The sequence below is a fragment of the Rhinoraja longicauda genome, chromosome 37 (genome assembly GCF_053455715.1).
Source record: "Rhinoraja longicauda isolate Sanriku21f chromosome 37, sRhiLon1.1, whole genome shotgun sequence".
Classification (NCBI taxonomy): Eukaryota; Metazoa; Chordata; class Chondrichthyes; order Rajiformes; family Arhynchobatidae; genus Rhinoraja; species Rhinoraja longicauda.
The window spans coordinates 13,190,122-13,212,689 of NC_135989.1; the positions used below are offsets into that span (position 1 = coordinate 13,190,122).

General features: G+C 46.9%; 1 protein-coding gene across 2 annotated transcripts; it reads left to right on the forward strand.

Moving 5' to 3' along the window:
* The first annotated feature begins 632 nt into the window (after positions 1 to 632).
* nacc1b (nucleus accumbens associated 1, BEN and BTB (POZ) domain containing b) lies at positions 633 to 21,357 on the forward strand. 2 transcript variants are annotated; one of them, XM_078429320.1, is made up of 6 exons: positions 633 to 781; positions 11,531 to 12,367; positions 14,453 to 14,629; positions 14,750 to 14,855; positions 16,540 to 16,637; positions 20,903 to 21,357. In XM_078429320.1, exons 2-6 carry the CDS (start codon positions 11,557 to 11,559, stop codon positions 21,163 to 21,165), a joined length of 1,455 nt encoding a protein of 484 aa, XP_078285446.1. In that variant the 5' UTR covers positions 633 to 781; positions 11,531 to 11,556; the 3' UTR covers positions 21,166 to 21,357. The 2 variants fall into 2 exon arrangements, with proteins under 2 accessions (XP_078285446.1, XP_078285447.1); XM_078429321.1 differs by lacking the exon at positions 633 to 781 and adding an exon at positions 7,631 to 7,651.
* The last annotated feature ends 1,211 nt before the right edge of the window (positions 21,358 to 22,568 follow it).

Here is a 22,568-nt window from a genome sequence, read left to right on the forward strand (position 1 = left end):
AGGGGCTGAGTGACGTTCCCGCGGAGGGGTGGAAGGGGATGGGGTCAATGGCGTTCCCGCGGGAGTGAGAGGGAGGGGCTGAGTGACGTTCTCACGGGGAGGGGAGCGGCAGGGCTGAGTAACGTACCCGCGGGGAGGGGCTGAGTGACGTTCCCGTGGGCCCCTCCCCTTCCCCACGGGGACGTCACTGATCCCGCCCCTCCCCCATCCGTTTGCGGGAACGTCACTGACATCATTGACGTTCCCGCGGGGGAGAGAGGGGAAGGGGAAGGGGGCGGGGTCAATGGCGTTCCCGCGGGGGGCGGGTCGGAGCTGAGTGACGTTCCCGTGGGGAGGGGTGGGGTCAGTGACGTTACTGCGGGGGGGAGGGGCGGAGTCAATGACGTTTCCGCGGGGGGGAAGGGGCGGGGTAAGTGATGTTCCCGAGGGTGGCGGGGTCAGTGACGTTCCCGCGGGGGGAGGGGCGGGGTCAGTGACGTTCCCGCGGGGGGCGGGGTCAGTGACGTTCCCGCGGGGAGAGGCTGAGTGACGTCCCCGAGGGGCGGAGTCAATGACGTTCCCGCGGGGGGGGGGAGTGGGAGGGGGCGGGGTCAGTGACGTTCCCGCGGAGGGGAGGGGCGGGACTCGGCAGCCGCTCGATGCGCTCGGCAGCTCGGCTGCGGCCGCCTGGGGTTGAAAGGTCGCCGCTCGATGTGCTCGGTTGCTAGGCGCTCGCCATCCTGGCGATGAATGGCGGCTGTTGATGAGAGTCTGCTGGCGGACACTGGGAGAGGAGAGTGCGGTGAGTCCCTCACACCCCGGCCCTCACCCACCACTCCCGGAGCCCTGGACCGTACCCTGAGCTGGCCCCCCTCGGGCCGCTTCACTCCCCACCCCTCTGCACGGTCCGACCCCCTTTGTGTGTGTGTGTGTGTGTGTGTGTGTGTGTGTGTGTGTGTGTGTGTGTGTGTGTGTGTGTGTGTGTGTGTGTGTGTGTGTGTGTGTGTGTGTGTGTGTGTGTGTGTGTGTGTGTGTGTGGGGGGGGGTGTGCGTGTGTGGGTGTGTGTGTGGGGGGTGGGGGACACCGGGATATGGTGGTTTGGATCAAAGTGTAAGAGAATAACTGCAGATGCTGGTACAAAGCGACGGTATTTATTCACAAAATGCTGGAGTAACTCAGCAGGTCAGGCAGCATCTCGGGAGAGAAAGTGTAGGTAGTTTTGAAATGTTTAACTTAAAAACTGGTGTGGAATAAGCTGTGAAACCTGATAAAGATCAAGATTCAGCCCCCTTTGTGTGTTTGTGTGGGACCGAGATGTAATGATTTGGATAAAAGTGTAGGGAGAATGATAATCAAGTTTTCAAATGATTAACTCAAACTGGTGTTGAATAAGCTGTGAATCTTACAAAGAACAAGATTCAGACCACTTTTGTGTGTGTGTTTGGGACCGAGATATGATGATTTGGATAAAAGTGTAGGGAGAATGATAATCAAGTTTTCAAATGATTAACTGGTGTTGAAGAAGCTGTGAATCTTAAGAGAGATCAAGAGGATTCGGCCCCCTTTGTGTGTGTGTGTGTGTTTGGGACTGACTGAGATGTGATGATTTGGATAAAAGTGTAGGTAGTCTGATAATCAAGTTTTCAAATGATTTTTTTTTAAAAACTGATGTTGAAGAAGGTTAAAAAGATTCATCCGTCTTTGTGTGTGTGTTTGAGACTGAGATATGATGATTTGGATGAAAGTGTAGGTAGTTTTGAAATGTTTAACTAAAAACTGGTGTTGAATAAGCTGTGAATCTTATAAAGATCAAGATTCAGCCCCATTTTTGTGCGTGTGTGTGTTTGGGACCGAGATATGATGATTTCGATAAAAGTGTAGGTAGAATGATAATCAAGTTTTCAAATGATTAACTCAAAACTGGTGTTGAAGAAGCTGTGAATCTTAAGAGAGATCAAGAGGATTCGTCCCCCTTTGTGTGTTTGTTTGGGACTGACTGAGATATGATGATTTGGGTAAAAGTGTAGGTAGTCTGATAATCAAGTTTTCAAAAGATTTTTTTAAAAAACTGATATTGAAGAAGCTGTAGATGGTAAGAAAGATTAAAAAGATTCATCCATCTTTGTGTGTGTGTTTGAGACCGAGATATGATGATTTGGATGAAAGTGTAGGTAGAATGATGAGCAAGTTTTCAAATGATTTCAGAAAAAAAAGACTGGTATTGAAGAAGCTGGTATTACAAGAAAGGTCAAGAGGATTCAGTCCCCTTTGTGTGTGTGTGTGAGTTTGGGGCTTGTGGTGTTGTGTGGGGGGATGGGCCCCTTTCGGACAGCAACAAAACTTCAAAGCTGCAGTAAAACTGCACCTGCACTCCCCACACACAAAATACCACGGGGGCTACAACTTTGCCCCCCCCCCCCCCTCACTGTACTTTAATCATTTAATGGGAAAATAATAGACAAGCCAGCACAAAATGATGGAAAAACTGCTCCTGTGTGAGCATGCTTTGTCATTTACTAGTTCAATGTTAGCAGAAATTATAATTTGATTGGTGAGTGTATTTAACACCAGTTAGAAATGGCACTAACTTGTCTGTAACTTGATTTGCATGTGATAAATGAGACTACGCTCCCTCCTTAAAAAAGTAAAAGTACTACATTATTTCTTGAGGTCTAGTCATTGTAGGACTGTATTTTACATTTGCTTATGAGAAAACATTTTCTGAGTTATAACATTTTTAATACTTGATTGAGGAAATGAATGAATTGTTTAATGTGAGCATGCCTTGTCATTTACTAATTCAATGTTAGCAGAAATTATAATTTGATTGGTGAGTGTATTTAACACCAGTTAGAATTGGCACTAACTTGTCTGTAACTTGATTTGCATGTGATAAATGAGACCACGCTCCCTCGTTAAAGTAAAAGTACTACATTATTTCTTGAGGTCTAGTCATTGTAGGACATTTGCTTTTGAGAAAACATTTTCCGAGTTATAAATATTCAATACTTGATTGAGGAAATGAATGGATTGTTTAATGTGAGTATACTTTGTCATTTACTAATTCAGTGTTATAACTTGATTTGCATGTGACAAATGAGGAAAGATTGGTGGTAAGGAAAATGGGCGAATCGAGAACCAGAGGGTATAGGTTTAAGGTGAAAAGGAAAAGATTTAATAGAAACCTGAGGGGTAACGTTTTCACACAAAGGGTGGTGGGTGTATGGAACAAGCTGTCGGAGGAGGTAGTTGAGGCGGGGACTATCCCAACATTTAAGAAACAGTTAGACAGGTACATGGATAGGACAGGTTTTGAAGGATATGGACCAAATGCTGGCAGGTGGGACTAGTGTCGCTGGGACATGTTGGCTAGTGTGGGCAAGTTGGGCTGAAGGGCCTGTTTCCATGCTGTATCACTCTATTATTCTTAATCTGAGGTATCAGTCCTTGTCTTTTTCTTTCTGCAACTGCATATTTCTTGCATTTTCTACCTTGTATTTCAGTTTCCCAACATCTGCAGTACTTTAGTTTTGCAATGTAACAGACAGATATGTTAGATGCATAAAGCTGGAGTAACCCTGAACTGATATGTTTCTCTTTTAAGAGATTTGTTTTGTATGTCATGCAAAAGTTGTTTTGCAATGTAATGCTGAGAGATTTGACAGGGTCCCAATCAAAACTAATTTCAAATGCAGTGAAATGAAAAAAAAGATATGAACCTTGGAAATGGTATTATGTTTTAAAAATCCCATATTTAATGTGTGAGTCAAGCAATACCTATGGGGTTATTAGTAAAAGAAAAATGAAAACTTTGGTAGAATGGTGTTAATTCACCCGAGAATCCTGCACCATTCCACGGAATTTGAATGAGATCTGAGATCTTTGTCTAATCAGTTGTGGATTTGGGAAATCTGCACCCAGCTATTTGTGGCCATTAAATTTAAAGTTAGGCTGGAAGAAATCATTTGTGTGGAGCAATGAAAGACTGGAGCGATTAGGCTTGTATACACTGGAATTTAGAAGGATGAGAGGAGATCTTATCGAAACGTATAAATTATTAAGGGTTAGACACGTTAGAGGCAGGAAACATGTTCCCCATGTTGGGGGAGTCCAGAACAAGGGGCCACAGTTTAAGAATAAGGGGTAGGCCATTTAGAACTGAGATGAGGAAAAACATTTTCAGTCAGAGTTGTGAATCTGTGGAATTCTCTGCCTCAGAAGGCAGTGGAGGCCAATTCTCTGAATGCATTCAAGAGAGAGCTAGATAGAGCTCTTAAGGATAGCGGGGGTATGGGGAGAAGGCAGGAATGGGGTACTGATTGAGAATGATCAGCCATGATCACATTGAATGGCGGTGCTGGCTCGAAGGGCCAAATGGCCTCCGCCTGCACCTATTGTCTATTTTGACTAGAAAGTTAAGAAAAAGCCATTCATTCCCCCTTGAGCTATCCCATGAGACTGAGCCTAACATAGCACCTACTCTATATACCTGCTTTGCCCACACTTTAGACTGTTAATTCTCAATTCATGTCAGATTTACAATGATCTCAATTTTAATTTCATTTGTGGAAGAGGATTCGATATTTCAATGGCACTGTGCTTTCAGCCATGTTTCCTACCTTTTCTAAATGCTTGGCTTCAGTTTTCATGGTCATGCCCCTGAACTTGAATGCCCCAATTAATTGAAATAGTTTAATTTAGAGATACAGCATGGAAACAGACCTTTCAACCCGCTGAGTCTACGCCCCCCATCGATCACCTGTTCACACTAGTTCTATATGTACGAAGGAACTGTAGATGCGGGTTTCAACCAAAGGTAGACCCAATTGCTGGAGTAACTCAGTTGTCCCACTGAGTTACTCCAGCATTTTGCGTCTATATCTTCACACTGGTTCTATGTTATCCCACTTTCACATCCAGGGGCAATTTATAGAGGGCCTATTAACCTACAAACCCGCACGTCTTTGGGATGCGGTAGGAAACCGGAACACCTGAGGAAACCCACGCAGTCACAGGGAGAACGTGCAAACTCCACACAGACGGCATCGGAGATCAGGATTGAACCCGGGTCTCTGACGCTGTGCGGCAGCAGCTCTGCCAGCTGTGCCACTGCAGCCCAAGTAGTTTGTTCAAGAGTGTTGTTGGCAAAGCCAGCTGTATTGCCAATCCCTCATTGCCTTTGAGATGGTGACAGTGTGCCCCATTTACTGTAGGATTTCCTGTGAACCTGATATGTATGCGAGGGACTCGCAGGACTTAGTCCCAGCTATGACAAAGAATTGTGAAAAATTCCAAGTCAGCTCTTTGTCTGAATTGGCAATAACTCTCAGGTAATGGTAGCCCCAAGTGCGTGTAGCCTATGTTGAAAGTTGTATGGTTGCTTTGGAAGTTTGGAGGATGCCTTGGCAAGTAATAGCAATGCATTCTTCCTCAAGACAAGACATACTCCAGTGTGCTGGTGGTGGAGAGAGTGAGTGCTTTAAAATGGTGGACGCGATGCCAGTCAAGGTACTTGATCCTGGATGGTGTTGATCAACTTGAATATTGTTCTTGCTGCACATGTCCAGATAAATGCAGAGTACTTCTTCACACTCCTCATTTGTATCTGTGTTTGATGGAAGAAATGTTTTAGACAATAGACGATAGGTGCAGGAGGAGGCCATTCGGCCCTTCGAGCCAGCCATTCAATGTGATCATGGCTGATCATTCTCAATCAGTACCCCGTTCCTGCCTTCTCCCCATACCCCCTGACTCCGCTATCCTTAAGAGCTCTAGCTCTCTCTTGAATGCATTCAGAGAATTGGCCTCCACTGCCTTCTGAGGCAGAGAATTCCACAGATTCACAACTCTCTGACTAAAAAAGTTTTTCCTCATCTCTGTTCTAAATGGCCTACCCCTTATTCTTAAACTGTGGCCCCTGGTTCTGGACTCCCCCAACATTGGGAACATGTTTCCTGCCTCTAACGTGTCCAACCCCTTAATAATCTTATACGTTTCGATAAGATCCCGTCACATCCTTCTAAATTCCAGTGTATACAAGCCTAGTCGCTCCAGTTTTGAGAAGGCAAATGAATTACTCGCCACAGTATACCCAGCCTCCAACTAACTCACAGCATAGATGTTTTCGTTTAGTTTATTGTCGCGTGTACCGAGGTACAGTGCAAAGCTTTTTGTTGCTCGCTACCCGTCAGCGGAGAGACTATACGTGGTTACAATCGAGCAGAGTACACGTACAGGACAAAGGGAAAAGCGTTTAGTGACGAAATGCTGCTGTTGGGGTAAAGGTTTAAAAGTGTGCAGCGATTATAATGAGTGATTGCAGATCCACTTCTGGGACCAGCATACAGAGAGTCAACTTGGAATTGAATTGAAATATGTTGCTGGTTCATTTAAGCATCTGATCTTGAATTGCATATAGGTGATCAACGTTTGGTAATGTTTAGTTAAGTTTAGAGATACAACGTGGAAACAGGCCCCTCAGCCCACCGAGTCCACTTCGACCATTGATCACCTGTTCACACTAGTTCTATGTTATCCCGCTTGTACATCCACTCCTTACACACAAGGGGGGCAATTGACAAAGGTTAATGAACCTTCAAACCCGCACGTCTTTGGGATGTGGGAGGAAACCGGACCACCCGGAGAAAACCCACGGGATGGTGGCACGGAGGCGCAACAGTAGAGTTGCTGCCTTACAGCGCCAGAGACCCGGGTTCGATTCTGACTACAGGTACTGTCTGTACGACGTTTGTACATTCTGCCCTGACCTGCATGGGTTTTCTCTGGGTGCTTCAGTTTTCTCCCACACTCCAACGACGCACAGGTTTGTAGACTAATTGGCTTTGGTTAAATTGTTATTCGTGTGTGTAGGGTAGTGTTAGTGTGCAGGGATTGCTGGTCGGCGCGGATTCGGTGGGTCGAAGGGCCAGTTTCCGTGCAGTAGCTCTGAACTAAACCTTTAGTGTAGGCAGGAACTGCAGTCTCGACCCAAAATGTCACCCATTCCTCCCTCAAGAGATGCTGCCTGTCCTGAGTTACTCCAGCAATTTGTCTATCTTTGAACTAAACATTTGATGTTTCACAGCAGAAAACCTCCTCGCATTGAGGCATACCAAAGATAGCAAAGCAGATATAATCCGTCTGAACTTTTATACTGAAATTAAGCTTCTTGAATGGTTATTGCAGTCAGTATTATATCCCCCTTTGCCTTGATACTTAGTTTTAAATTATGCTCCTAGTTGTTTATTTGCAATGGAGAAATCGTAATGGTATTGTCAACTGAAAATTATTTTGTAGCCTTTTGTCTCTTAAAACAATCTTGCAGTTTGTTTTTTCCTATTTGTTTTCCCAATTGCATCTCCAAAGATTCTAACCCCATGCGGGAGTGCAATTCCACTGGCTTCTGTCTCCCAGCCTCTGCCACCTAGTGTATATTTGTATGCAAGACTTTAACTGTGGGGTAAACTGAGGATTTTACTGATATATTTATTCTTTAGATGTGGGTGTTGGTGGCAAGATTCAGCATTTCACATTGTTCTCTAATATCCCTTCAACTAAGTGGTCTGTGGGCATTTCAGAGAGCAGTTCGAGCCGGCCAACTTTTCTGTAGATCTGGAGTTAGATTGTGTAAGGACAACACTTTTGCTTCTCTAAAAGACATGACCAAACCAGGTACATTCAGTATTTTTGCAATTCAGTACTGTTACTGATGAGCATTTTCATCTCCTATTTATTTAATTCCCCCAGCTGTGGGGATTTGTCAGGATAATCGAGAACCAGGGGATATAGGTTTAAGGTGAGGGGTGAAAGATTTAGTAGGAACCTGAGGGGTAACTTTTTCACACAAAGGGTGGTGGGTGTATGGAACGAGCTGGAAGTAGTAGCGGCAGGGACTATCACAACGTTTAAGAAACATTTAGACAGGTACATGGATTGGACAGGTTTGGAGGGAGATGGGCCAAAGTTAGGCAGGTGGAACATGTTGGTCAGTGTGGGCAAGTTCGGCTGAAGGGCCTGTTTCCATGCTGTAAGACTCTCTGAGCTGTAGTGCTAGGATTTGAACTCTCATCTCTACAATATTAGTTCAGGCCATGTTGTTAGCTCTTTTAGTAACTTCAGCATTATACCCCCACAATGTAAATCTTGATCTGATCCATTACAGGATCTTTATAGCAGGTTGTGACTGCTTGTTCATTGAGGCCACTAAGTAAGGAGCAGAGATCAGTGGCAGAGAAGAAAGACACAAAATGCTGGAGTAACTCAGCGGGACAGGCAGCATCTCTGGAGAGAAGGAATGGGTGACGTTTCGGGTCAAGACCCTTCTGAGTGTTTGGAGCCACTCTTCTCCGTAGTGAGCATTCAATTTCTCGTGCTGTGACGTGGAAGGAAGTACCACGTGAGGTGTTGGATTTTCAACAGGCACCCAACCGAGGGGGGAGCCCAGGATTTCCCAGCTAACAGACCCCCTCCTTCCCACCCCCTCTCGCCCAGAGACATGAAGAGATTGGATTAACATATGGTACGGGTTGTATGGCCCAAGAGGAGATGGACAATAGGTGCAGGAGTCAGCCCTTCGAGCCAGCACCGCCATTCACCATGATCATGGCTGATCATCCACAATCAGTACCCCATACCTGCCTTCTCTCCATATCCCTTGACTCTGCTATTATTAAGAGCTCTATCTAACTCTCTCTTGAAAGCATCCAGTGAATTGGCCTCCACTGCCTTCTGAGGCAGAGCGTTCCACAACTTCACAACTCTCTGTTCTAAATGGCCTACCCCTTATTCTTAAACTGTGGCCCCTGGTTCGGGACTCCCCCAACATGGGGAACATTTTTCTTGCCTCCCTTAATAATCTTATATGTTTCAATAAGATCCCCTCTCATCCTTCTAAATTCCAGAGTATACAAGCCCAGTCGCTCCAGTCTTTCAACATAGATTCAAGATGGTCGCATAAAGTTAGCTGTTTGGACCATGTCCATACCACTTGAAAGAGACCTTAAGCTCACTTTCCAACCTGAAGAGGAGTCTCGACCCGAAGCATCACATCCATATTCCCATGAGATGATGCCTGGCCCGCTGAGTTACTCCAGTACTCGGTCTCCTTTCCAGCACAATGTTCTTGGTCAATAGATCACTGCTTATCCAACTACTTTAAAATGTGTTGAGCCTTGCTGCCTCTTTGGCAAGTTCCATATTTCTACTGCCTAATGAGAGAGAACTTTTCTTTGTCTCAATAATTCTGCCACTACTATTTTAATTCCACGCCACCTGAATTTTGACATTGCTGCTAAAAGAAATGAGCTTTTCCCACTTCATCTATCCAAGGCCCTAAAATTAATTTTGCACAGTAGACTATCATTCCGTTTCGGCCTTCTCTATTCTAAAGAAAACAGTCATGATATCTGCAGTTCCTCGTGTCTCCATGATATATCTAACCTCCCTACACACTTTTTCCAATAGTGGCAACATCATCATAAATCTCTTCTGCAGCGTCACTAGCACTTTCACGTTCTTCATATAATGTGGTGACCAAAACTGCATCAGAACACAGTTGTGGTCAAATTGGCATTGTGCATAGTTCTAGCATAATCTCAAAAATTGTTTTGGGTAACCTCCAACAAGCCTCCCCTCCCACTCTCTTTCTCCCCTCAATATCCCCCTTTCTTTCTCCTCTCCTTTGTGCCCCACCTGGACTCGAACATATTTCTCCCCATCCCCCTCCTCTACATTCCTTTCTCTGGCTTCACAATTTGCAACACTTCAACCCTTTTGTCTTGCACTTTCCATTTCCTCATTCCAGGCCTTTGTCCAACCACCCAATTATCAATCCCCCATCACCTTTGTTCACCTATTACCTGCCAGGCTTTGTCCTGCCCTCCTCTCTTCCCACTTTCTTGCCCCCCCACCCTAAATCTGTCTGTAGAAAAGTCTCGACCTAATTTGTCACCTATCCATGTTCTCCAGGAATGTTACCTGACCCGCTGCGTTACTCCAGCACTTTGTGTTTTTATCACGCGGTTTTAGCTTGACTCTTGCTGGGAATCCATTGATACACTCTGAAGAAGGGTCTCGACCCGAAACGTCACCCATTCCTTCTCTCCCGAGATGCTGCCTGACCTGCTGAGTTACTCCAGCATTTTGTGAATAAATAGATTTGTACCAGCATCTGCAGTTATTTTCTTATAATATTCTTCTATGGAAGGGTTAGATTTGGCTGTGCTTCCTTTCCGTAGGGATGACATTATTGTCATTGCACAGGCATTTACATTTAATCGTGTTAACAACCAAGTTCACCTTTTGTGAAGTCGTGCTGGTAGAGAGGTAGATATCAGGGAGGAACAGTGGCGGTTGCATCTTCTCCTGTTATTCAGATAGTTCCCTGAAATCTTTTGCATTCACCTTGATTTAAGAACTCTTTCAAAAGAAAGAGGGTGACGCAGCGGTAGAGTTGCTGCGACACAGCGCCAGAGACCCGGGTTCGATACTGACTACGGGTGCTGTCTGTGTGGAGCTTGTGCGTTCTCCCCGTGACCTGCGTCGGTTTTCTCCGGTTTCCTCTCGCATTCCAAAGACGTACAGGATCGTAGGTCAATTGGCTTCGGTAAAATTGTAAATTGTGTCTAGTGTGTGTAGGATATTGCCAGTGTACGGAGGAATTGTTGGTCAGCATGGACTCGGTGGGCCGAAGGGCTTGTTTCCATGTTTCTCTAAAAGTCTAAAAGATCTTTCTCCCAACAATGGAGCAATGCTTGGCTATTGGCACAGGAATTGTTTAATTTAGAGATACAGCAGGGAAACTGGCCGCTCGGCCCACTGAGTCCGTGCCGACCATCGATCCCCGTACACTAGCACTAGGGTCACACACACTGGGGTCAATGTACAATTACACCAAGCAAGTTAACCTACAAATTTGTGCGTCTACAAATTTGTGCGTCTTTGGACTGCGGGAGGAAACCGGAGACAACCCACGCAGGTCGCGGGGAGAACGAACAAACTCCATACAGGCAAGCACCCGTGGTCAGGATGGAACCTGGGTCTCTGACGCTGTAAGGCAGCAACTCTACTCTACCACCGTGCCGCCCAAATATTATTATGTTTCAAAGTGAGACTTGAAGCCCGACGTTCCTGGCCATAATATATGATGAAAACAACAAAAAATGGGGATAATGGACGTGTTATATTTGTGAGCTTCCATGTTCCAATGCTTCCATTTTTGCACGGCAGCACAGTGGGTAGAGCTGCTGCCGTACAGTGTCCGGGACCCAGGTTCGAATCCGGACCACGAGGGTTGTCTGTACGGAGTTTGAACATTCTTCCCGTGACTGCGTGGGTTTTCTCCGAGATCTTTGGTTTCCTCCGACACTCGAAAGACGTATAGGTTTATCGGTTAATTGGTTTCGGTACAAATGTAAAAATTGTCCCGAGCGTGTGTAGGATTGTGTTAATGTGCAGGGATCGCTGGTTGGTGCGGACTTGGTGGGCCGAAGGGCCAGTTTCCAGACCGTATCACTAAAACTAAAAACTAAATCTCCTCTTTGAACCTGGCAGGTACAGCAGCGTGCTGAGTGGACATCATGGCTCAGACCCTGCAAATGGAGATTCCGAACTTTGGGAACAACATCCTGGAATGTCTGAACGAGCAGCGGCTGCAGGGCTTGTACTGTGATGTTTCCATTGTCGTCAAGGGACAGACTTTCAAGGCCCACCGTGCAGTCCTGGCAGCCAGCAGCTCCTACTTCCGGGATCTCTTCAGCTCCAATAACTGCACGAGCTTCGAGCTTCCCACGGCCGTCCAGCAGCAGTCCTTCCAGCAGATCCTGACCTTCTGCTACACGGGCAGGCTCAGCATGAACATGGGCGACCAGTTCCTCCTGATGTACACGGCCGGCTTCCTGCAGATCCAGCAGATCATGGACAAGGAGACGGAGTTCTGCCTGAAGGTCAGCTCGCCGCAGTGCGACTCGCAGGGGCTGCAGATGGAGGAGACGGCGTCGGAGCCCCCCAGCCCCGCCCAGCCGCCCCGCTCCCTGGCGGCCACTCCCCTCTCCCTGGTGTCGCGGGTCAAGACGGAGCAGGTCGAGTCTGACTCGGTCCAGTTCACCCCCATCGGCAAGCGGCTGTGGGACAGTGGGCCGCGGGAAGGCAACGGCAGCGCGGGCTCCAAGCACCAGCGGGTTTCCCACGCGGGGCGGCAGCAGAGCTGTGCGGGCAGCGTGGACCGCACCAGCCCCGGCACCTCCAGCGCCTACACCAGCGACAGCCCCAACTCCTACCAGAACGAGGAGGACGAGGAGGAGGAGGGCAATGAAGACATGACTGAGGAGCACTACAGGCAAATCTGTAACATGTACACAATGTACAGCATGATGAACGTAGGACAGCCAGGTAAGCCACGCCCAAAGAGAATCTGGCTTGGATCACGCTACAGAGGTACATTGAAGTATAAGAAAATAACTGCAGATGCTGGTACAAATCGATGGTATTAATTCACAAAATGCTGGAGTAACTCAGCAGGTCAGGCAGCATCTCGGGAGAGAAGGAATGGGCGACGTTTCGGGTCGAGACCCTTCTTCAGACATTGGAGTGGGGGCAAGGGGGGTGCCCGAAAGGCTGAGCATTTCCTCCATCAACCAGGAAGAACAAGTAGCCACTTCTGCTCTGTATCAAATTATTGTAGAAGGAAATGCTGCAACCAGGGCACTGATGCATGATGCGAGTAGACCAGAGAAGAAATGCAAGATAGACACAAAATGCTGAAGTAACTTCTTCAGTCTGAAGGAGGGTCTCGACCCGAAACGTCACCCGTTCCTTCTCTCCAGAGATGCTGCCTGTCCCCGTGAGTTACTCCAGCATTTTGCGTCTATCTTCGGCTTAAACTAGCATCTGCAGTTCTTTCCTACCATTGATGCCGACCATTGATCACACTTTCACGCTAGTTCTATGTTATTCCACTTTCTCGTCCACGATGGGACATTTTTTTACAGAGGCCAGTTAACCTGCAAACCCGCACGTCTTTGGGATGTGGGAGGAATCCTGGGCACCCGGAGGAGACCCGCACGGTCACAGGGAGTTTTCTGCAAACTCCGCACAGACAGCACCCAATGTCGGGATTGAACTTGGTTCCCCGGCGCTGTGAGGCAGCGGCAATAACCTACTCCTCCCCTGTGCCACCCCACTGTTGCTCAGTCTACAGTGCAGAGACCGGCTTGTGCGCAGTAAACTCCCACAAATAGCAAGAGATTTGTTTTTTTGCGTTTGATATTGGGCGGGAGGTAAATGTTGGATGATAGAGCCACGGAATATTTAATGTCCCCCTACAGTAGAAAGTGGAAAAGCAACACAATGTGGGAGGGACTCAACAGGGCAGGCAGCATCTCTGGACAGAAGGAATGGGTGACATTTTGGGTCGAGACCCTTCTTCAGAGTAGAACAGCCTTGGTTTAATGACTCTTTCTGTCAACATCAGATGAAACTCGGCATGCCTTTAGTACTACATATCTGCCCATTATGTCAGGTCCAGTTTGATGTCTTGCACAAGTACTATGAGGTACGGGTGCAATGAAATGGTTGCTGTAGCATTACAGGCACATGGATTCAGACAACGCACAGAACATAATTATGCACAGATTATGTACAAGGCCGGGTTGTTTTCTCCAGAAGGGGAGTTTCCATATTGTTTGATTTTAGATTTAGAGATACAGCGCAGAAAAAAGGCCCTTCGGCCCACCGGGTCCGTGCCGCCCAGCGATCCCCGCACATTAACACTATCCTACACCCACTAGGGACAATTTTTACATTTTACCCAGCCAATTAACCTACATACCTGTACGTCTTTGGAGTGTGGGAGGAAACTGAAGATCTGGGAGGAAAACCCACGCAGGTCACGGGGAGAACGTACAAACTCCATACAGACAGCGCCCGTAGTCAGGATCGAAACTGAGTCTCTGGCACTGCATTTGCTGTAAGGCAGCAACTCTACCGCTGCACCACCGTGCCGCCCTATTTGTTATTTTGTGAGCGTATAGGTGGCAAATGCCCAAGCTGAGGGAGATTAGAACTAAGTCACACCAGGTAGCATGTTGGTGGCACATCAGTCATTCATACATTCATAATTGCAGCGGGGGGTTTGAGTGATTCTCCATCCAACAACGGTTGTAATGGGACATGATGGGGTTGAGGTGAAAGGCATTTAGGCCTTTAATGAGAAATAAGTTAATGGGTGACGGACACAAAATGCTGGAGTAACTCCGCGGGTCTGGCAACATCTCTGGAGAAAAGGAATAGGTGACGTTTTGGTTCGAGATCCTTCTTCAGACTGAGTGTCGGGGAAAGGGAAACAAAGTGAGAGAAGTAGGAAGAGGCTTGATCGAGTGGAGCATAAGTACCAGAGTGGACCTAGGAAGCTAACCGGCCAAGTTATCGATCCTGTGGTTGTTAATCGGCAGGTTTATTTTGTTGCTTTCTTGCCAGCGACCGAGCGGGTTGACGCGTTGCCCGACCACCTGACTACAGATGCCCGGTCGAGGGTCAGGATGAGGAGGGACCTGGCGTCGTTGCCGGCCGAACTGATCACCCAGATCGGAAACCGGTGTCACCCCAAGCTCTACGCGGAAGGTGATCCCACAGAGAAGCTGGAGCTTGTAACAGGTACAGTCCTCCTTCCAGGTGCTGTTCCCTCTCGGCAACATCTTCCACTGCCATCTGCCCTCGCAGACCTGCTTATGCCTGGCCTTGCTGACTGTGTTGTTGTGTTTCTGTATGTGGCAGGGACCAGCGTGTTCATCACTCGAGCCCAGTTAATGAATTGCCACGTCTGTGCGGGAACCCGCCACAAAGTCTTGCTCCGAAGGCTGCTCGCTTCCTTCTTTGACCGGTAAGTAGTGGAGTTACTCAGCGGGCCAGACTGCATCTCTGGAGAAAAGAAAGAGGTGATGTTTCGGGTCGATACCCTTCTTCAGTCTGAAGAAGGGTTCCGACTGGAAATATCACCCATCTCTTTCTCCAGAGATGCTGCCTGACCCTGCACTTTGAGTCTACCGTTGGTATAAACCAGCATCTGCACTTCCTTACTACATACGAAAGACTAAAGATCTCAAATCACACTGAAAAGGCCACTTTAATTTCAGGGGTATTTTTAAGAAGGCTAACTTTTATTTTCAATTGCTAGTTATCCTTGAACGGAAGGGCTTGATAGACCCTTTCAGAAATAGACAATAGACAAGAGGTGCAGGAGTAGGCCATTTTGCCTTTCGAGCCAGCACCGACATTCACCGTGATCATGGCTGATCATGATCATGTATACAAATAAAACTGATTCACCATTGTGGGTCTGAAGTCAGATGAGTTAAGAAGTTTTGTTCCATAATGGTCGCTCCCATTGTGAGTTTTACATTACTGTAACTAGTGTAAGAAAATAACTGCAATGCTGGTACAAATCAAAGGTATTTATTTCACAAAATGCTGGAGTAACTCAGCAGGTCAGGCAGCATCTCAGGAGAGAAGGAATGGGTGGCGTTTCGGGTCGAGACCCTTCTTACTGTAACTAGTGGTCACTAATACTGACTTGTTTTTTGTATACCATTAATTGAAATTCCTCGACTTCTCCAACTTTAGATAGTTCCTCTGTCCCTCTCTTCCCCTCCCCCTTCCCAGATCTCCCACTATCTTCCTGTCTCCACCTATATCCTTCCTTTGTCCCGCCCTCCTGACATCAGTCTGAAGAAGGGTCTCGACCCGAAACGTCGCCCATTCCTTCTCTCCTGAGATGCTGCCTGACCTGCTGAGTTACTCCAGCATTTTGTGAATAAATTTCCAGCTCATTGCGTCATGTCTATGGATCAATAATCCACATGCCTGGCCTACTGGTTCAATTATAGAACTATGCCTCCATACTTTGTTCAGCATATTTATCAGTTGCCATTGACGTTTCCCTTGCACTTGCAAATGTTGCATTTAGCAGACAATGACTTTGAGTGCAGGAGGTGCAAGCATATCCCTTGAAACTAGTTCCTGACACAAGCCGGCACTTTCATGGATGGAAAGGAGGGAGAAGGAAGGCGACTGGGAATATCATGGCAATTTCATCCCTATGTCTACGCGAATAAAAGTCACCAACAGGGAATATGGAAGCAGTTTCATCCCAATTTCTCCAGAAGAAAAGGCATCAAAATGTCAGCATCTTGGTGGCGCGGTGGTAGCGCAGGAGACCCGGGTTCCATCCCGACTATGGGTGCTGTCTGTACGGAGTTTGTACGTTCTCCCCGTGACCTGCGTGGGTTTTCTCCAAGATCTTCGGTTTCCTCCCACACTCCAAAAACATACAGGTTTGTAGGTTAATTGGCTGGGTATAAATGTAAAAAACTGTCCCAGGTGTGTGTAGGGCAGTGGTAATGTGCGGGATTGCTGGTCGGTCCGTACCTTGTTGGGTCGAAGGGCCGGTTTCTGCGCTGTATCTCCAAAACTAAACCAAACGAAATCTTCTGAAGGAGCCCTGCAGTGTAAAGCAATATATATTGTGGAATGATTTGACTTTCCAATCGTTTCCTCTCCCACCACAGGAACACGCTGGCAAACAGCTGCGGCACCGGAATCCGCTCCTCCACAAATGATCCGAGCCGGAAGCCTTTGGACAGTCGGGTTCTCAATGCTGTAAAAAGTGAGTACCGTGGGTGCAAACTCTACACACTTGAGACTGCCATGATGGCAGCATCAGGCACAATGGCGCAGCGGTAGAGTTGCTGCCTTACAGCGAATGCAGCGCCGGAGACTTGGGTTCGATCCTGACTACGGGTGCTGTCTGTATGGCGTTTGTACGTTCTCCCTGTGACCTGCGTGGGTTTTCTCCGAGATCTTCGGTTTCCTCCCACACTCCAAAGACGTAGACGTTTGTAGGTTAATTGGCTGGGCAAATGTTTTTAAAAAATTGTCCCTAGTGGGTGTAGGATGGTGTTAATGTGCGGGGATCGCTGGGCGGCACGCACTCGGTGGGCCGAAGGGCCTGTTTCTGCGCTGTATCTCTAAATTTAAATCTCTGGAGAGAAGGAATGGGTGACGTTTCGGGTGGAGACCCTTTTTCAGACTGTCCCGCAGAGTTACTCCAGCATTTTGTGTCTATCTTTGGTTTAAACCAGCATCTGCAATTCCTTCCAACACAAGGAACTGCAGATGCTGGTTTACACTGAAGATAGACCCAAAATGCTGGAGTAACTCAACGGGTCAGGCAGCATCTCTGGAGAGAAGGAATGGGTGACGTTTTGGGTCGATACCCTTCTTCAGAGTCTGAATAGAGTCCTCGACTATTCAACCTCTCTCCATAACTTGGGGCCCTTGAGTCCTGGCAACATCCTAGTAAACGTCAATTATTCAAGGCTTCAATTTTTTACTATTTATATTGCTGACTTGAAGGAAGTGGTGGAGTGCATGAAATCCAAGCGTGCTGCGATGAGGATATTTGAACTCTGCAATGGTATATAAATAGGTTCAGTGCGTGGGCGAGAAACTTGGCGACGAAGTTCAATGTGGAGAAGTGAGAGGTCATACATTGCACTTCAGAAAGAGGAATCGAAGGGCAGACTGGTAACTGTACAGGGCGGGGCTGTGGAGCTACTGCCTCACAACGCCAGAGTCCCAGTTCAATCCCAACCTCAGCTGCTGTCTGTGTGCAGTTTTGGTCTCCAAATTTGAGGAAAGATATTCTTGCTATTGAGGGCGTGCAGCGTAGGTTTACTAGGTTAATTCCCGGAATGGCGGGACTGTCGTATGTTGAAAGACTGGAGCGACTAGGCTTGTATACACTGGAATTTAGAAGGATGAGAGGAGATCTTATCGAAACGTATAAGATTATTAAGGGGTTGGACACGTTAGAGGCAGGAAACATGTTCCCAATGTTGGGGGAGTCCAGAACAAGGGGCCACAGTTTAAGAATAAGGGGTAGGCCATTTAGAACTGAGATGAGGAAAAACCTTTTCAGTCAGAGAGTTGTGAATCTGTGGAATTCTCTGCCTCGGAAGGCAGTGGAGGCCAATTCTCTGAATGCATTCAAGAGAGAGCTAGATAGAGCTCTTAAGGATGGCGGAGACAGGGGGTATGGGGAGAAGGCAGGAACGGGGTACTGATTGAGAATGTTCAGCCATGATCACATTGAATGGTGGTGCTGGCTCGAAGGGCTGAATGGCCTCCTCCTGCACCTATTGTCTATTGAGTTTGACCCCGAGTTTGACCCCGAGTTTTTCCTCCAGGTTCTCCAGTTTCCTCCCACATCCCGAAGACGTGCGGGTTTGTAGGTTAATTGGCCTCTTGTAAAAAATTGCCACCTAGTGTGCAGGGAATGAATGAGAAAGGGGGATGACATAGAACTAGTGTGAGCAGGTGATTGATCGTTACTGTGCTGAAGGGCCTGTTTTCATGCTGTATCTCTAAACTAAACCAAAAGGAGGGAGATTACACGGTGGAGTGAAGAGGGATCTAGGTGTTCTTGTGTGTGTTAAAAGACAAAGGTTTGCCTCTCTGTGAAGAAATGGAGAGTTGTTGTTACAATTGTGCAGTGTGTTGGCGATCCTGCACCAGGAGTGATCATTTTGATCACTTTGCTTGCGAAAGAATGTTGGGATTGGTCCAGAAGCGATTGGCTAGGCAAACTTCTGGGGTGAGGTTTGTTCTAATGCAAACAAATAAAACGTTTAATTTGTATGCTTTGGAGTTAAGACAATTGAGGGTTAATCATATTATGTCCTAAGGTGGCATAACAATACGGATGTTCCACTACCATAACAACATTTAAACGACATTTGGAAAGGTACATTTATACTCCAGTTCAGTCCCTTATCTGTATTCAAGACGCATATAAGCTACGAAGACCGAATGGCCTCCTCCTGCACCTGTTGTCTATTGTCTACAGTACTTTGAGAGGAAAGGTTTAGTGGGATATGGCCAAATGTGGGCTGGTGGGACGAGCGTAGATGGGACATCTTGGTTGGCATGGTTACATTTGTCTGTAATCCCTTGCCTGTCTTTATTTTACTTTAGACATACAGCGTGGAAAGAGGCCCTCCGGCTCACTGGTCCATGTCGACCTGCGATCACCTCCATACACTAACCTACACATACATACTAGGGACAATTTTACAACTTGCCAAAGCCAATTAGCCTACAAACCTGTACGTCTTTGGAGTGCGGAAGGAAACCGGAGAAAACCCATGCGAGCACAGGGAGAACGTACAAACTCTGTACAGACAGCCCCCTTAGTCAGGATCGAACCTGGGTCTCTGGCGCTGGAAGACAGCAACTCTGTGTCACAACGTCACTGTGCTACCCTCTGTGCCTCTCGCACATGGAGAATGGTCACTCAACGTAGAAGGGCCATCAACCTCCCAGATCTGTATCCCAGCAAGAGTTGACACTGTGCCATGGAATCTTTTATGCTCACCCGAGAGAGCAAATTAGTTCTCTGTGTAACGCTTAATCGAAGAAAATGGTAGCTCGATAGTGCTGCACTTCCTGAGTGTTGTGGTAATGTAGGTTTATATAGAGACAGAGTGCTGGAGAAGCGGGCCAGGCAGCATCCCTGGAGAAACGGGACAAGTTAGGAAAAAGAAGGATTCCGACCAGAAACGTCACCTGTTTCTTTTCTCCGGAGATGCTGCCTGACCCCCGCTGAGTTACTCCAGCACTTTGTCTCTCTCTCTCTCTCTCTCTCTCTTTGGTACAAACCAGTTTATTGTCACAAGTACCGAGGTACAGTGAAAAGCTTTTGTCATCAGAAAGACATTACATGAATATAACCAATGCATTTAAAGTGTATAGATACATGATAAGCAAATAACATTTAGTGCAAGGTAAATCCAGCAAAGTCTGATCAAGGATAGTTCGAGGGTCACCAAGGAGACAGATAGTAGTTCAGCACTGCTCTCTGGTTGTGGTAGGATGGTTCAGTTGCCTGATAACAGCTGGGAAGAAACTGTCCCTGAATCTGGAGGTGTGCGTTTTCACTCTTCTATACCTTTTGCCCCGATGGGAGAGGAGAGCATAAGCAATTCCTTCCTATACAATGTCGAATTTTAATGTTGAACTCGCTGGAGTGGAACGTGAAGCCGGGATAGAAAGTAGGTGCAGGAGTAGGCCATTCGGCCCTTCGAGCCAGCACCGCCATTCAATGTGATCATGGCTGATCATTCTCAATCAGTACCCCGTTCCTGCCTTCTCCCCATACCCCCTGACTCCGCTATCCTTAAGAGCTCTATCTAGCTCTCTCTTGAATGCATTCAGAGAATTGACCTCCACTGCCTTCTGAGGCAGAGAATTCCACAGATTCACAACTCTCTGACTGAAAAAGTTTTTCCTCGTCTCAGTTCTAAATGGCCTACCCCTTATTCTTAAACTGTGGCCCCTTGTTCTGGACTCCCCCAACATTGGGAACATGTTTCCTGCCTCTAACGTGTCCAACCCCTTAATAATCTTATACGTTTCGATAAGATCCACTCTCATCCTTCTAAATTCCAGTGTATACAAGCCTAGTCGCTCCAGTCTTTCAACATATGACTGTCCCGCCATTCCGGGAATTAACCTAATAAACCTAAGCTGCACATCCTCAATAGCAAGAGAGTAGGCCATTCAGCCCTTCGAGCCAGCTCCGCTATTCAATATGATCATGGCTGATCATACAGAATCAGTACTCTATTCCTGCTTTTCCCCATATCACTTGTTTCTGTTAGCCCCAAGAGCTCTCTTAAATTTTTGAGTCAGAACATCTGATGAAGGGTCCCGACCAGAAACGTCACCTGTTCCTTTTCTGCGGCGATGCTGCCTGACCCGCTGAGTTACTCCAGTACTTTGTGTGTGTGTGTCTCTCTCTGCGGTATGATCTTCAAGTGGCGCCATCCATTCAGCTGCTTTGCTCTAACGTTGTTGCTGTTTAATCCGCAGTCTACTGCCAGAACTTCGCCCCCAACTTCAAGGAGAGCGAGATGAACGCCATTGCGGCGGACATGTGCACCAACGCCCGTCGCGTGGTCCGCAAGAGCTGGATCCCCAAGCTGAAGCTGCTGAAGATGGAAGGGGACGCCTACCACTCCTTTATCTCGGACACCACAGGGCTCAACCTGGAGTCGGACGTACTGAACGTAGAGCCGGGCTTCGAGGCCGCCAGCCACGATGTCGAGGCTGGCTCTTCCCTGGAGTCGGCCTAATGGCGACAACGATCCCACCAGGAGGTGTCAGAATCCAGGGTTCAACCTAGAGCGACTCGTGAATTGCAGAATGGAAAGTGACCTGGCGACTTGACACACACGCACGCGCGCGCACACACAAACAGCATCAGAAGCAGCAACAACAACAAAGAACCTATTTATTCTGCATCAGTGAGTCTTCAAGATGGGAATGAGGGAGAGGAGGGGGAGGGGGCAGGCTCCTGCTAAAGTTTAAATGTTGCACAATTCCATGGGTCGTGGGTGGGTGGGAGGGGGCGCTTAGCTAAACGGTCAGCCAATTGCCTCGAGATCTGGCCTAGGTTGAACCCTGAAAACCTGCTGCCTAGATTAATCGGGCAGGTTGAGGAATCCTGTCCAAAATGAAGATGGTTACACTTTCAACTTTCAGCGTGGTTTCTCAGCCCTCCCCCCTCTCTCCATCTAAAGATTTGAAGGTGACACTGTTACGAGTTTGCAGGGGAAATCGGAGATTGGCGCAAACTTTGTGTCTTATACTTTTTTTATTTTTATTGTTTTACTAAATCAACACTAAGATAATATTTAATGGTAGGCTCACTAAGCTACTGCCTTGAAGGAAATTTTTTTTTTTTCAGACTGCTTTTTATCGCATTTGCAATAATTTTTAACCCTTTGTGGACTGTCTAGCAGCTCTAGTTGAATAGAGTTTTAACTAGCGAGTAAGGGCCGACTTCACACACTAAGATTGCTGCTCCGTTTTATTTAACGTTTGTCCGAGTTAGTGCAGATGAGGGTTTTTGTTGCGTTAATCCTTCCACAGAACTTCTCTGCTAAAGCGTGTAACTTGATTTGGGGATGTGCCTTCATGGTTCACCAAAAGGTTTCAAGTGAGTCATCTTCCCAGGAAAACAATTTTTTTTAAATTTTTATTACCTCCCCACTGATTTCATGCCACAACACATCCCATTTAAATTCTTTTCAAACTCCTCCATTTGCGATGTTTCCTTCTCGTCACTCTGTAAATCACTGCAGATGATCACCGGATGAGGGTTTCATTAGCAGAGCACCATTTACCACTTATCCCCGATAGCTCTTAAACTGACTGATTGTACACCAGAAGTGAGCAAGGATTGCAAATTTACTTCCCTCCTCGAAACTGTGGGTTTTGGCAATGCTCTGTTTTTCCAAGACTACCATCGTCAATTCTAGTTTTTCGATCCAAATTTATTTCACGCTGAATCTTAAATTCCATAGCTTCCATGGTGAGATTTGAAGCCCTAACTCTGGATCGTTAATTCATGTACCTGCATTGTGGGTTCATTAACCCAAACTCTGTGCTGCTGTAAGTCCAATTAACAAAAAGCATGTCAAGGTTAAAAAAAATGTATTAGAAATATATATATATAACCGGGCAAATAAAGGAA

Coding starts and splice junctions, on each gene's coding strand:
- nacc1b (XM_078429320.1), top strand. CDS start 11,557: ATGGCTCAGACCCTGCAAATGGAGATTCCGAACTTTGGGAACAACATC. Junction 12,368..14,452: donor GATGAACGTAGGACAGCCAG/GTAAGCCACGCC, acceptor CTTTCTTGCCAG/CGACCGAGCGGGTTGACGCG. Junction 14,856..16,539: donor CTCGCTTCCTTCTTTGACCG/GTAAGTAGTGGA, acceptor CTCCCACCACAG/GAACACGCTGGCAAACAGCT.